This window comes from Chaetodon trifascialis, chromosome 15 (assembly GCF_039877785.1).
Source record: "Chaetodon trifascialis isolate fChaTrf1 chromosome 15, fChaTrf1.hap1, whole genome shotgun sequence".
NCBI lineage: Eukaryota > Metazoa > Chordata > Actinopteri > Chaetodontiformes > Chaetodontidae > Chaetodon > Chaetodon trifascialis.
The window spans coordinates 18,435,968-18,451,342 of record NC_092070.1 but is presented as its reverse complement, the minus strand read 5'-3'; the positions used below and the strand labels follow the sequence as shown (position 1 = coordinate 18,451,342).

The window sequence follows — 15,375 nt, the reverse complement described above, 5'->3', positions numbered from 1 at the left end:
TTTCCCAATCGTTAACATAAATATTTTTATTTTCTGTCTTTAAGACACAGCAGTCTGCGGCTCCACAGCTCAATCCTCCTGGGACGTATCATTGTTGACTATTGCCTGATTGCCTTGGGTGAAATGGACACGAACGCATCCAAAATAAGATGCAACCTCGGAGCATAGGAGATTAGGATGACACAAATATCCTTTAATAATGATTTTGAGAGGGTAAACCATTCTGACACCCACAGATTAAATCACTAATTTAAAATTGTAATGACACCAATGCAAGAGCCCACCTCTGCACAAGAACTGTGTGTTTGTGTCAATTTGAAAAGCAAAGGCTTATGTATAAGGAGGACTCTATGCTCTTGTCCCTTGTAGTAATAATCTGACAATTTTTAATTTCCTCTTGATGCTCTCCATTTAATGGCACTTTCCTGCATCAACAGATTGTACCCACACACTTGCTTCACGGCGTAAATCTATTCTAAAGTATCTAATATTATGCAGAGGTACAAATCAGTTTGAGCCGAGTCTCACTGTTCACATTTAATAGTGTTGTTCAGGGCTGTTTGGGTAAGATCAACACAGATTTAAGCACGGCAGCTGCAGATATCGATCCAGAACATACCAAGTAGAAAAATGTGCCTGACAAGTGAGAGGTACTCTTCTCTGAAGATCCCCGCACCAGCTCACTGCATGCTGTTACTTTCACTGAGAGGAGTAAGGAGATGAGAGCGGGGCCTGAGAGGGCCAGTAGCCTGAGGCACTAAGGCTTAAAGAGAGAGACCTCTGCTGAATACCTATTCATCACATCACCATTAGTGTGGCTGAAGCACTCAGCTCTTCTGCTAAAAAATATAACAAGGATTACTGCATTAGATCCAATACTATAGCATGGCCTGACATGATAGGGCTATCATAGATGCATCATATGAGCTGTCTTCAACCTGCGTCCTTTTCTCACTCTGTGACGCAGAGAGATGCAGACAGCTTTACTGTAGCTTCACATCTGCATGCACACAAACTCAGTATAGTAGATAAGCAAGTGCAGGCTCTAATCATCATGAGAGCAGGTTTTTATCAGAGCATGACGTTTCTTCTTCCCCTCCCACTGAAATGCCATTCTAGATCATTTTCTTCTCTCATCTTGTCTGTCAACGCTTCATCCTTTCTTCCCGCTGCTTCCGGTCTCTCTCTTGCCAAAGCGACAGGATGCTCATGCCATTGTTTTGTCATGGTCACAGCCGTATTGATTAAGCAATGTGGAGCTAATTAAGGACAATCTGCAAGGAGTGTCAGTGCCAGTGAGGGGAATAAAATCATGGTGATGGAGTGATAGGCCTCTAATTATTATTCTCCTTTTGGTTAGGATGGGAGAGATAATAACCCTGCAGGCACAGTCGGAAGGCACTCTCTCTGTCTATTTCTCCTGCCCGCAATCTCCAATTTTCATTTCCAGCTACTCCACTCTGTCTTTTCCTCTTTCTCTCTTTCTTCACTACCCAGCGATGCTGCCCTGCTCGGCTACTCCACTGGGCACTAATTCAAATCCAGACCACATCCTCTCACTTTGTGCTCTGACACTGCCCACCTACCCCGATCACCACAGCATCTTAAGTTCACAGCATCTGTCGACAGTGTGTGTGAGGTGTTTATTTGCAAGGCACATACAGTAAAACCTTTTTAATATAATACAGCAGCTTTAACATCAATCTGATGCACATATGCATACCCACTGCCAAGCGTATTACTTAGGGACTAGATAGGCAAATGGATGCTTTCATTAGAGTATAGCAGAAATACATTGTGCTCTTTGTACAGTCTGTCTGTCTGTCTGTCTGTCTGTCTGTCTGTCTGTCTGTCTGTCTGTCTGTCTGTCTGTCTGTCTGTCTGAGGCTGCAGATTACTGAAAAGAGAAAGTGAATAAATGTTGTAGACTGAAAACTTCAGGGCAGGCTCAAGGCCATTGATCCAAAAGCATGCTTTGTTTGTTTGTTCCTATGCTCCAAATAATCAAATGGATCTAGCGAGCAATGGATTCATGGTACTGCTGAATACACAGGGCTCATTTTAAGAAAAGTTCCTTTCGACTAAAACGCTTATCTAAATCCAAGCCTTCTGATCTATGAAAAATTAATGAAAAAGTCAGCGCGTTACATCATTTCCCTCCAATTTTGTGTAATCCATCAAAGCTAGATCAAATTTCTTTCAGTAAATGTCATCAATGCTAGAGATGTAATTCCATTCTACTTTTTCTTTAATGTGATAGTCAGCTCCTAATTAACAGAATATGTATGTATGACAGTCTCTGTGACTCCTTCCAGATGTGGCATTCACATCCAGTGTTGCACACTACGCTGTCTGTGTGTGTTTTGTAGACTTGGAGAAATCCCAGGGGTTTAGAACCAGGCGACATAATGTAATGTAAGCTGGTGTTCCTTCTTCTGGAGCATCTTGTTATCTCCCCTCTCCTACATGTAGTGTATCTCTAACAAAGGACCTCTCTTTCCTGCTCACCGTGGGGCTGCAGAGCGCAGCCCTGCCAGCCTGCTTGATATGCAGCAGTGTCTGGTAGCTGCTGGGCTCCCACGCCTCCCTGACTGGAGCCTTTAAGCCTTGGCGCAGTCAGAGAGAGCCTCCCTCATCAATGGTCCTACTGAGTGGCTGTGACAGTGCCACGCGGAAAACACATCGATTAAATGGTTCCTCTTGCCACCCGCTTCTGACGCGCCACATAGCTCTCATCCTTCGTTCCCCAAAATGAAAGCCTTGCAATTGAGTTAGCTTTCAACATAGGAGGCAATGCTGCCACACTCATACATGGCGGTGAGGAGATGATTCTCTGGAATAGAGGTGGCAAAGATCATGTGAAATAAGAGGAGAGGGAGGGAAAAAGAGATAAAAGACAGAGAGAGAGGTAGAAAGAGAGAAAGAGCTGCAGAACAGTCTGAGGAGTTCAACCAAGATTTACTTTGTTATCCCCTCATTCAGTGTCAGTTGCCGCTACAACTCTCAACTCCATAACATGTGTGTGAGAAATCTGCAATTTACTGGGGCTTTTCGAAGAGACATCTACGCTGTGTAAAATCTCTGACAAAGAATCGGACATAAAAACCAAGCCTTTTTGAAGGAAACAAGATTTCCTGGGAGAGTGGTATGTTGTCCGGCCATGTGATCAAGCAGGTGGAGGCAGAATCTGTCTGACGTTTGAGAATGCATAACACTCTCTGATATGGGATGTGTGTCCTCCGATAACAGCGAAGAGATGTGAAGAGCACCGTTCAAGTAGCAGCTTGCCCAATCTGCTCAGTCTTATGAAAGCTTTTGTATCAGAGCGGGAAGAGGAGCTCTAGGCGCAACAGCCATATTTATATTCCAATCTTCTACACAGAAACCCACATTGCCAGGCTCATAAAAGATTCATCGAGCAGGGGAAAGCAAGGTCGTACAGAAAACTGGTCAGGAGGTGCCTACTGCAATGCAAAAAAGAGCACTTGGACAAAAAAATTATCCCATGGTGTCCCATGGTGGCAGTTACTAGGCTAGCATGCGTTGTTACCCTTATTAGTGGTGGCAACATGTCCAGCACTGACCAGATGACCAAGCATATCTGTGCTCTAATTGGCGTCTGTCACTCATACTACAGGCATGTTTGTGGGTATCGATTCAATGCGTTGTTTGGCTCTTTGCCTATTGTGGATCCCATGGCTGACATGTTTGTGAACTAGACAGCAAAGGGGAGGGAGACAGGGAGACAAAGAAAATGTGTGTGCGAAAGAGAGTGCGTGTGTGCGTGTGTGCGCGTGCATGCGTGTGCCTGTTCTGGGTGTTGTCAGAGAAATGTCACTCTTGCTTAGAGTCACAGACATAAACCTCTGGGAGTCCTGCACCCTCCAGCACACTCACACAGAAGGAAAGAGAGAAAGTGGGAGAGGGAATGCGATATAGGGATGATATTCTTCCCACCAGTCAGGCTGATCCTTCCATACACCATTGATAGCAAGCATACAAATGACATCCTATACATTATATGAGTGCACTTAATATTTTGAGAAATGATTGTTGCATCAGTCAGTCATTGTGAAATTGTCTGGAAGAGAGAATTAGGGTCAAAAAGGGACACTGCGGGCTCAGGGGACACATGTAAATCGACTTTTCCTTCATCCTGCATGTATAAAAAAAGTAATCAGTCCCAGAGTATACAGCTGGCTGCTGGTTAGCTGCCAGGTTAACCATGTCTGTATAAATGAGAAAGCTCTACCAACAGTATTTAGTCCTCAATCCCAAAAGACCTTAAAGACCTTTCTAATGACGATTATGAGCTGCCCTAGAGTCAGCCAGCTCAGTCCATGGGATTGTTAATGGTCATTTTAGGCCAACAGGCCGCTGGGTTTTCAACAAGACAGAAAACAGCATCAGAGGTCATTCAGAGTCCGTACGACCCTGGAGCATAAGTAGTGGTCAGTCTGTAGCTCTGCATGAGGAAGTGGTCATTTAGAACATGGACAAATTACCAAGGTTATCAAACTTTCCAATCTGACTTTGACAATCCTAGTTTGAAGTGAGAGTATCCCTTGCTCTTTGATGTGCAAAATACTTAAATTCCCACTGTTGCAACAGGAGAGGTCCCATGCAGATGGCAGTTAAATAGCCCACCTACTCAACAATTTCAAAGCTTAAAATAAACATAACAAACGATCAGGTTTCCTCTGTAGGAGTGTCAATCAGTGGGGACTGAGGGGCATTGTGACATTTATTCTACAATGCTAGAAAGGGCTGATATGAATACCAATAATACGTCATAGACAGTATTATAGCCTGCAGCTGGTTTTTTTTGTTTGTTTGTTTGTTTTTTAATGTGCTGTGTGGAGCTAAGATCACAGTTTTGTGTCAGGGAGGTCACGTGTGTTTGCAAATGTACACATACATAAAGGGCACTCCAGTTGAAAAGGTAAGCCAATGCTGACACACTCTCTCTACCTCAGGGGCCGACCATGACAGGGACACAGTGTTAGTCTGACAGTCGGGCCAATGACCTCACATGCTTCTCTACCTGGCGGTCCATCTGTTAACCAATTACCACACAGCCCGCTGCCTGCCTTCGTGCCTCATCTAAGGCAGTAAAATCAGTCACCCATTTCGCCCTGGTTCGCACCGCAAAAAAAGCTCGCTGCAATCATCACACGCTAATATCACCCCTGTGTGAGTCATTTAGAACCGCATTTAGAAAACTGACCCAGAAACAGGTACGTCGTCATCAAAAACCAAACCACTCACGCAGGCACACAAACCTTCCAGTCCATTAAAAAACTCACATGCTAACCACCCCTCGATCTACCATACAGACACACACTCGTGAGGAAATTACACAGCGTTGACTTACTTCAGCTCCAAACCATAAACAGTGAACCTTAACCTTAAAATAAAGTCTTACCCCAAAAATAAATGGTTAACCTTTTGAAGATCAAAAGTTGTTCCCAGAGGGTCCCCACAATGTCACTCTGTGTACAGATTATTTGTCCCTGCAAACACATACACACACACATGGCTCTGATGATGAAGCAGCAGGCTACATGAAAGCACATCAAACATTAAGATGAGAGAGTGAACAGCGGACAGCACAAAGGCTCAATAGCTCTCTGTGCTCCGGCCCCCTTTCTTAAGTCGTATCTCTTTTATGAAACAAATCTCTTTACAGTGGTACGATTCTGACTCACACAATGTGGCATCATTATTGTGCACTGATTCGAGCTCTGCCCTAATCAGTCATGACACAAGCACATACTATTCAATCTCTTCAAGCAGCCCCGAATCAAGCATAATGCAACCTCATTATGTGTGGCTGATTGTGAAGCAGCACCTCTGTATATTAATGGGGAGTGCATGAAGGTGGACTCGCCCACATAGTGCTAGACATGATTGTTAGTGACTGACAGGCAAGACAGAAATTAGGTCATGTGGGTTATCTTATTTTACAGTGCAAGAAACACACAAATGTTACACTAAGCTTGAATATAATTGACATTTATCAAGAAAACGTGGCTCATATTATCATTGGTATATAGTCTACCTAACATTACTAAATGAGAAAATGAATGCTATGTGAACTGCATGCAAAACATGCAATGTTCTCAAATTAGTTTTGAAGTTGTGTGTGTGTTGCCGTTTGACCTTCCATGGGCTTGTGCGTCAGTGTCGTTCAGACAACCTCTGGACCTGTTGTAGCATAGCGAGGTGATTTTAACAGTTCAGTGTGTGTCTTTGTCTCTCGCTGGCAGATTTACACCCCTGCTCCTGCAGCTTTTCATTGGTTTAATTCTCTGTGTGGAGGTTAGGCTGCAGCTTGGCAGAGCACACTCTGTCCAGCCTGCTACCATAGTGTCCTTCCTCTTGGGAAGCGTAGACTCACATCTCTGTTCCTATTTGACAGTCATCCAGGTGTACGGGCTTGTTCCTCAATATTTCTAAAAGCCTTTAACAGGTAGGCTCACTGATAATAATGGCACAGGCAAAATTTTTTTGTAAAGTGTATTTTACAAGGTTTGACAAGCTTCAATGTTTAGGTAAGACTGCTGGGTAATATGCTTTTGGCGTGGGGACAAGGACAGACATTTACCACAAGTCACTCCATTATATTCATGTCTGGGGGAGGGCTTTTATTGTGATCATGCTGCTTTGCTCTCATTGGACTGGCACCAGGAAAAGAGATTTTTGGCCAGAGGGTCACTGCCAGGTCGGTGGACTGTTTAAAGCTGTCTCGATTGGACATTAGCCAACCCCAGCTGTTTGTCCTGCCTGACTCCGATTGAGCTGAGGTCTGTCCTTGTTGTCCTCACATGTAGAGACATTGCAGATAGCGTTAGCATTAGGTCAGCTAGTTGCTGCATCACTTTGCCTTCGCTTGTTTTGTGTCAGGCCATATATATGGTGTTAATAATACTGCCATAAAGCCAGGACAGTCTTCTTAGTATGGCATTATCATAACTACCTTTTCATTTGTGCTAATAAAACCATCTGAATTTAGTGACACTTATATTACACCACTAAAGTACTGTATAATTAGCTCAGTGTAAATAAACTAAATTGTGCCAAATGATGTTTTAAACAGCAACGTGATTTACAAGTGCCTGTTCCTTTAGAGGACTTGTCTTTTAGCTATAAATCGACCCCGGCTGGGAGAGTTTCTGGTGCAATCATCACACCAATCTAGGATGAGGAAACACAACTTAACAAGGTCCTAAATGGTAGCCTGTTCGGACTGATTGTTTATCGTGATCCCTGGTGAGAGAAAGGATCAAGTAAATTACTGAAAAATCTAGCCAATTGCTTACACAGGCTTCTGTCTCCCTCTTTGAGAATGGCAAGCAATTAGGTTTTTTCCCCCCACTGCACTTGGTGTTTGAACAGAAAAACACCAAAGTAAGCGTTCACTTCACTCTCCATCACTCTCAACCATGCTTGTGTTGGGACTCTTCGAGACCAGACATCTTAAACCAACAACTATATTCCCCTTGCACTCTCTTGCTCTAGTGGGACCCCAACAAAAAAAAAAAATGTTTGCCTCCAAACCTGAATGTGAATCTTTCAAGTACATGAAACAATCTTTATTCTCGACATCTTAAGCAGAAATTGAACAGCTGCAGAAAATGAAACAATGAAATCTTTTGTCCCCTTGAACAATATTACCTTTCTCCTCAGTCAGGCTCCAGCAAGCTTTTTAAATCAGTTTGACGGTTAGACAGAAATACTCATGGAACAATCATATTTGTGATCAGGAAACAAGTACCTGATATTATTCAAGGTCTTTGTTTTTAGCAAGAAGTTATATTTATTCATGAAGATTCAGGGCAACTGTCACTAACCAAATTCAAAATTACCTTATTTGTGATATAAAGCCATTCACACTGACTTTTCTTGTGCTCCTTATTTGTCTGATCATCTCATAGTTCACACATTAAGTCCAAATCTACACACAGTAAACAGAGCATCTTCTATTTATGATAAATTACACCGTGCATTAGATTTTCTGCTGTTGCACTAAATCTACAGTCTGAGCAATCAGTATTAAGCTGTTAATAATAACCAGAGTAATGAAACAGATGCTGAGTTTCACAGAAAATTTCTTATAATCCATGCTATGCCATATAGTTTCTATGTCCTGACTGATGACATGCATCTCATTTTCACATAGCATGCTGTATATGTGGAAACTATTTGCCAAAATCATATACAATAAACAAGGTGAATTCAAAATGGATATTTTAGATATTGTGAATACATTTAGAAAAAGTCACTTTTTAAAATTGGTCTTGCTTAGATCTGCAGCAATAAGACTGCCCTGTTAAAGAGGAAATACAATACAGCTGCAATATACTATACAGTCTATGGGTGTATAGAACATGCATTACTTACAAATGCACACACCCACACGTACGTACACACACACACACACACACACACACACACACACACACACACACACACACACACACACACACACACACACACACACACACACACACACACACGCATGAATGCACTTACACAGACACATAAGTGTTTGTGTAAGTGTGACCTGTCATGCGTGGCTTGATGTACACACCATAGCAAGATATCTGTGCCAAGGTCAAGCAGGTGCCCATCTGTATCAGTAACATAGGGACCCCTGAGCTTTATGAGTACTTAACAAACACATGCAGTGAATGAACACGTGCATCTGTCTCATTACAGCCCTCTAAATATTTCATACAGGCCTGTGCTGAGAATATGGATGAAAATTCGTGGATGTCTCTCCACTGGTGTGAGTGTTACCCTCATTGCAGTAGATACGCAAAAAGTCATCAATTCTTTATGTTGCCGTGCAATCTCAAGGAGACGGGTGGCATCATATTTTCCTTCAGACCTTTAAATATTTAATGTAAACACTTACAACAAATTGTCCCCCAAGGCCAATTACAGTATGAACCCACTGAAGAAGCGCTTGAGATATGATAGTAAGTCATCAGCTACATTTACAGTGTCAGATTCGCAAGTGTTTCACAGTGACATTTATTCCTCTTCATTTATTGAAGAACATTCATGGCACTGTGTTAATGTTAGCAGGATAGACAAGTTGTGTGATTCAGACTTTTACTTGAGGGGTTAGAATTAGTTATTAGATTAGATTAGAAGTCAGCTAAAATTCAATTGTTGTTAAATTAGTTATCAAGCAGCAGGAAACGTAATAATTAATTTAATTTAAAGGAGGTTAAAGAGGTGCATGAACACATCTTCATGGTATATTTTGTGGTAGTCGGCAGCCAGGGATGTGTTCAATTTTAAGTTAGAAGCCTGGAAACTCCTGCACCTTGTTTTATACCACTCAAAATGAAATCAATTTGTTTTCCTCAGATACCATCTGTGCTGTACATGTTATGCTTTGAACCCAACACACAGGTGTATGGACAGCCTGTTCATGCAGCGTACCTCCTGTAGACTAAAAACACACCATAGCTTCTACTTCTGTTAAAGGTCAACTGCAATGTCCACCTGCCCTGTAGACATGACATGTAAAACACTAATGTACCCTGCAACTTATGGCCTTTACTGCGTCTCCATGTTACAGCATAATTGTTAGCACAAGTGATATTTTAGTCTGAGAGTTTGCAGCAGTGGGCCACATATAATTTGAACAGAGTGACAGTACTTATTCACAGGCAGTGGCCTTGCTTCCTGTAAAGTTCACCAACTCCAAAACATGTACTAGCTGCAGCAAACTGCATTGTTCAAGGGCCTTAGAGAATAAACAACGGGGCCCATGGAAGTCTTAAACACAGGATCCCAAAAGAAGAATAGTTTGTCTCTGCGTCGCATGAGGGACCACCCTGGATCTCACTCACTGCTATTTTTCATCTCTAATGTCCCTTTCATGAACAATACATTGTTCATATATTCATTGCTGTTCCATTTGTTTATCTCCCTTGCAGATTTTATATTTAGTGTTGCTTTCGTGAGGCCCTGGTGGTGTCTGGTGGCCTTCGCCAAATGGTGATACTCACCGCCAACGTGGGAGGAGGCGCTGTCTATGGTGCTAAATTGACTCAGACTGCTGTTTTTAACCGAAGGCGCGACACGGCGCTGTCCCTGGTCCTGAATATAATGCCGCATGGAGCTAAAGGTGCGAAACGGCGCTGTCCAATATTCATGCCCTTTTCTACACTCCTAAGTAACAGACAGATTGTAGCTACATTATCAGCAGACCTTACACTTTCTAAGCTGTCATGGGTTACGCTCAACACTGCGTGCTGACCAGCTGAAGCCCCGCAAGTTCAAAAGCTCCAGCTTTGACTGAAAGCTTTTCTGGGTCAAATAATTTACCGACCTTCACTTCAATTTACAACTGTCACATCAAAGCTCGTCATTTTTACCAAAGGGACACGTCTTTTCTCGAGTGTCATGCACTACAGCACGCCACACACTCACACACGCATCACACATCTCCAGAATCTACAACCGTTTGCTGGCTCTTGTCTGATACACTACTAATTACGCACGGCTTGTATTCACAGCCACAGATCACACATAGATCGTGTAAACAAACGGTCAGCGTTGCCGTTCACTGCTCGGTCTCTTCAGCTTCATCAGCGCTACAGTGCTTCACGGGGAGCCCCTGGACCTCTCCATCAGCGATGTAGAGGTAGATAGAAAGGTGTGTAAACAACGACCTCCAGGGCAGCAACCGCATCTGCTGTTTTACTTTCCCCCTTAAGACAACGTCCTCGTAATGCAACCATCATTTATTCCGCTCATTGTGCTTTATTTTATATTTCACAGCATGATTTATGTCGTAAAATGTGAGAGTTCAATTGCGGGGAAGTGAATCGAGTTCAGGCGGATTTACCATCAACTACATCTCTGCTTATTGTCACATCTTCCCTCAACTTTCTACCTTCGCGTCAGTGCTTCTCATCAGGTTGCATACCTTCAGAACAATAGCAATTCTCCTGTTTAATGCTGCCACATGCAAACAGTCTTCGCACTGACTTAACATTGTATTTCCCTCCCCTTAAACTGTGATACCGCCCTTATTGCAGGCGTTGGTTCTTAAATTACGCATATTTAACAATTCCTATACAGGCGATCGGCACTGCTTTAGGAACTTTTGAACAATGCTCACTAATGGCGTGCAAGCGTTTGTGCCGGAGTCCTTACCTCACAGGGCATGACAGCTAACATCACAAGTAGAAACATTGCACTGAAGAGATGCATCCTAGTCGAAATGATAGCGTCCGAGCCGACACCAGTTCCTGCAGCTCCCCCTCGTTCTTGTCCCTTACTGGGGCGGTTTCTTCAGATACAGAGGGATTCCTTTAATGCTGTGTCGGCTGTGCGCCACCAACCTCATCACCAGGACGCACGGCAGCCCTCTCTGGCTCAGTAAAGCGACCCGTCTCTGTCTTTTGTGAAGTAGACTCTTTTGCGGGTGGCGAAAGCAAAAGCTCCAATCTCCCAGTGTGGAGAATTCCACAGATGCTGTAATCGGGCGAAGAGGACAGTCAGCGGTCCCCTCCGTCCTGCAAAATATCTGCGACTGAGCGAGAAGAGCGGAGGAGAGTCGCAGAGGTTGGAAGGTGACTGCTGTGCTTGCAAGGTGCCGACGCTAGGAGCAGCACATCTATGTGCAAGGAGCCCAGGCAAAGAAGTACCACTCTTTGACGCAGCCAAGCTTGGCCGTGCGTGTGTGTGCGTGTATGAGAGAGAGCCCTGCTTGCACTGACAGTATTCCTGCTCCAGTGACTCAAGATACAACTAAGATAGATAGATAGATAGATAGATAGATAGATAGATAGATAGATAGATAGATAGATAGATAGATAGATAGATAGATAGATAGATAGATAGATAGATAGATAGATAGATAGATACCTTGCAGAGGCAGTGCCTTTTGCTCCACAAAATTTGCCCACCACATTGACAGATACCTCAAGAAAGATCTGACATTTCGCTGACATTGATAATGTTGTCCTGCTTATAATTGTGAATTAACTGCGTGCATTATAAAAGATGGAGATGGTGACTGTCAGATCTACATTGACACCATCAATTCACCGCTGATGCATATCCAATTAGAAGATGCCAAAATGGAGGGATTCCGTGGGGTTTAGGGAAATGGAAAAGATTATTCTTGCCCAGATTACAACGATGATAATAGATGCTTTTAACAAAAAGAGATAATTAAATGATGGCTTGGCACAACTATGTCCCAGACCCCTTGAGGTTGTCAATGGCTGTGGACACAACCTCTGTATGCTTACATCTTTATATTGTGTCTCATGTGAAATGTGGCACAGTGATTGGATAGTGAAGTCCTGCAATTCCCACTGCTTTTATTTTATTTTATTTTATTTTATTTTATTTTATTTTATTTTATTTTATTTTATTTTATTTTTTTGACAGGCTGTGTGCAAAACTCAAATTCTCAACATGTCACTTAAATGACTGACCAGTGTTGAAAAAGCTGAAACCACGAAGACAGAACATAAAAAAGACACTGTTGCTGGGAGGAGTGTGTTGAGCCCTCCCACTCCATTTTACTTGTAACAAATTCAAAGAGATTAAGCACCATACAGCCAACAGAATGTGCCATGATTTCAACAGAAATGGCCTGTGCAGATTGAGAAAGAAGTGACAGATGGAACTTAATGGGATTGAAGTGTTTTCTGGGTAGTTTAAAAGTAGCTGAATTCTGGTTTTGCATAACATACAGGTAGGAGACAAAAGTGATAGGTGAAAGTTTTTTTTGAGTTTATCTTTAAGGAATGAATATAATGAGAGCAGATGGGAGACAGTGACAAATCACACGCTGGGACATACTGGACTGGAGGGTTCCTGTTGCTTCTATGCAAGGTTTATTATTTTCACTACTCATCATTTTCTTTTTCCCCTCAAAGGTCATTTATATTGTATTTATTTGCTGGTGTAATTCAATAAAATCTTTTCCTGAAAAACAAAACACTGTGGCTCCAGTTCTTTGTGGCTTTTAGCACCTCGAGCAGTGGGATTAGTTCATAACACATTCAGAAAGGATTTTAGATCAGACTCTGCCCTTGTATGGTTCAGCAGAGGGTTGACTTTCTCCGCCCCTGCTGCTGCCCTCAGTGGCATGGTGCACACCCCTTTATTTTCACAGCAGGAAAAACCACAAGGAGGTGAAATAAGTTGCTGAAAAGAAGCAAGGGAGGGGTGGTGTATGAGGAAGAAGGAAAGAGAGAAGAAAGCAAGAATTATTCCTGCTTTTCTGCACTGTTTTCACTGCAATTATTCTATTTTATTGTACCATCCTGAATTTGCCTCAGATGCAAAGAGTACAGCATGAAGCTGAGAATAATAGAGAAGCCCAAGGCTGCCAGGATGAGTAAAAGTGACGTTGAGTCATTGCATGGGGTCAGAGGGCCAGTGTGTTTAATGGTCATGCTGAGGAAATACACTGTACTAACAGACTCCTCCCTTGTCCCAGTTGCTCTCTTCCATCTCCATCCCCTGTTGCACTTTAGAGACCAAGGGCATTGAGGGAACTGGGGGAATGTTTCTGAGGTAATGCAAACAAAGCATAAAGCAATGTATGTAAAAGATGCAGCATTTCTTATTTATTTATTTTTTTTTATCGCTGAGTCATTCAAAGAAGGCCAAAAGAAAGGAGAAAACAGGCCTTCAGGGTGGATCCTCTCAGGGAGGCATTCTCTCTCTCTCTCTCTCTCTCTCTCTCTCTCTCTCTCTCTCTCTCTCTCTCTCTCTCTCTCTGAATGTGACTGTGCTTTTTAAGCAGATGTGGCACCAAAATCACCAATTTTTACATTTTCCCAGTCTTTTCACTCTTCATCATCTCTTCATAGTTTATGTTACTCACTGAATTTTGGTTTTTTGACCGTTTCACTGTGTGAGCGTGTTGCTAAAATATTGGAGCCGATGCTGCAACATACTTGCCATTTTGAAGTGGCCCGAGGACTAAATTTAACAACTACCAGCAGCTCGGTGCTTCTCTCTGTGCATGTGTGTGTGTGCGTGTGTGCATGCTTTACTATTTGTCTCTGACTGCTTACAGGCACTCTCTCAAAGTTATGTTTCTTCAGCATTAAAACACAGCTGTTTAGATGGGACTTACATCATTGCATTGCACCATTATACAGATTTTCAATATCCAGGAACTGATCGTCTTCAAATAAGTGGAAAGTAAAAAAAAACATTTTAACACATCGTGAGAATTAACTGCAGTCGAGCAGAGGAGCACAAAGAGGAGCTTAGTGTTTTGTTCATGGTGGTAGTGAATTTCAGACAGGTAGATAGGCCCAGTGAGTGACTAGATTGAAGATCATGACACAGATGTACTAACTGGATTTTATGAAGCTGGAGAGCATGAGTTGCTCGATCTATCAAGCAAACATTGCAGTCTGTCCTATAACAGAGCTTGTGGTTATTATTGATCTTCATAATGTTACGGCCGCTGTCGCAGCTGAGTTATTATGCAATAGGACTGAAAAACCATATGCTTCCTGAAAGTATCCAGAATGTTGAATCTACATTAGGTAGTCCAACGGGCACACAGGATAATGTTAAGCTGATGGAGCTGTCATTCTTTGGCTTAAATCTAATACTCACTGATTAATACACACACAGGCAGTCTGTCACACACAAACACACTTCACTACAACATCAACATGTCAATAAATACACAGACGGAGAAGCGCTAACCCTGACACTCGTGCAAACATAATACAGAAGCAAACACAAAAATCTTGTGCAAACATTACAACAGCCTGCAACTCACATTTGAGAGTCATGCTTCCCAGTGAATGTCTAATCAATGCCCATGTAAACAGCATGAAACCCCCCATTCTGCAGTCCCAGAAGCTTATTGTCTTTGTATAGCCAAATGGACTGCCACAACACACACTCACCCGTCTGCCGAGTTTGTCTCTCCACGTCACTAATGGAAAGTTATTGTAAACTAGACATTAAGTCTAAAAACACAGATTTCCAGGATGTCACATGATCAACGTGGACCTCCATTCATGGCAGGATTTATCAGAAGCTGTTACTCTTAGACCTAAAATGTCCATTTTAAAAAGCTCTTCCTGTCAGATAAGTGCTCTTTTTTTTCATACAGATGAGGGAAAGCCTAATGTATTTTCATTCGGACATTATTGGGAAATACAGAAGTTAGTGGTGGCAAAGCTCAACCAGCCATTGGGTCAGAAGGTTAAGAGTGCTCAGTTGCCATAGCAATGCTCGCCCGAGTGCCCAGACAGAAAAGTGTGAAATCCTCAATGGCTGCCTGAAGATGGAATTAAACATGGCTTTTCACACCCTCTCTTGGACTGTCTCACTTTACTACCTGCACGTAACCAA

The 15,375-nt window shown here is 42.6% G+C and overlaps 1 protein-coding gene across 1 annotated transcript in view; it reads right to left on the bottom strand.

Moving 5' to 3' along the window:
- olfm2a (olfactomedin 2a) overlaps positions 1 to 11,718 on the bottom strand; it is a 43,795-nt gene extending 32,077 nt beyond the window's left edge. The window contains exon 1 of the mRNA XM_070981197.1: positions 11,182 to 11,718. Within this exon, the coding sequence (XP_070837298.1) occupies positions 11,182 to 11,238 (57 nt within the window). The 5' untranslated portion in view covers positions 11,239 to 11,718. The remainder of the gene's footprint in view (positions 1 to 11,181) is intronic.
- Between the last annotated feature and the right edge of the window lie 3,657 nt (positions 11,719 to 15,375).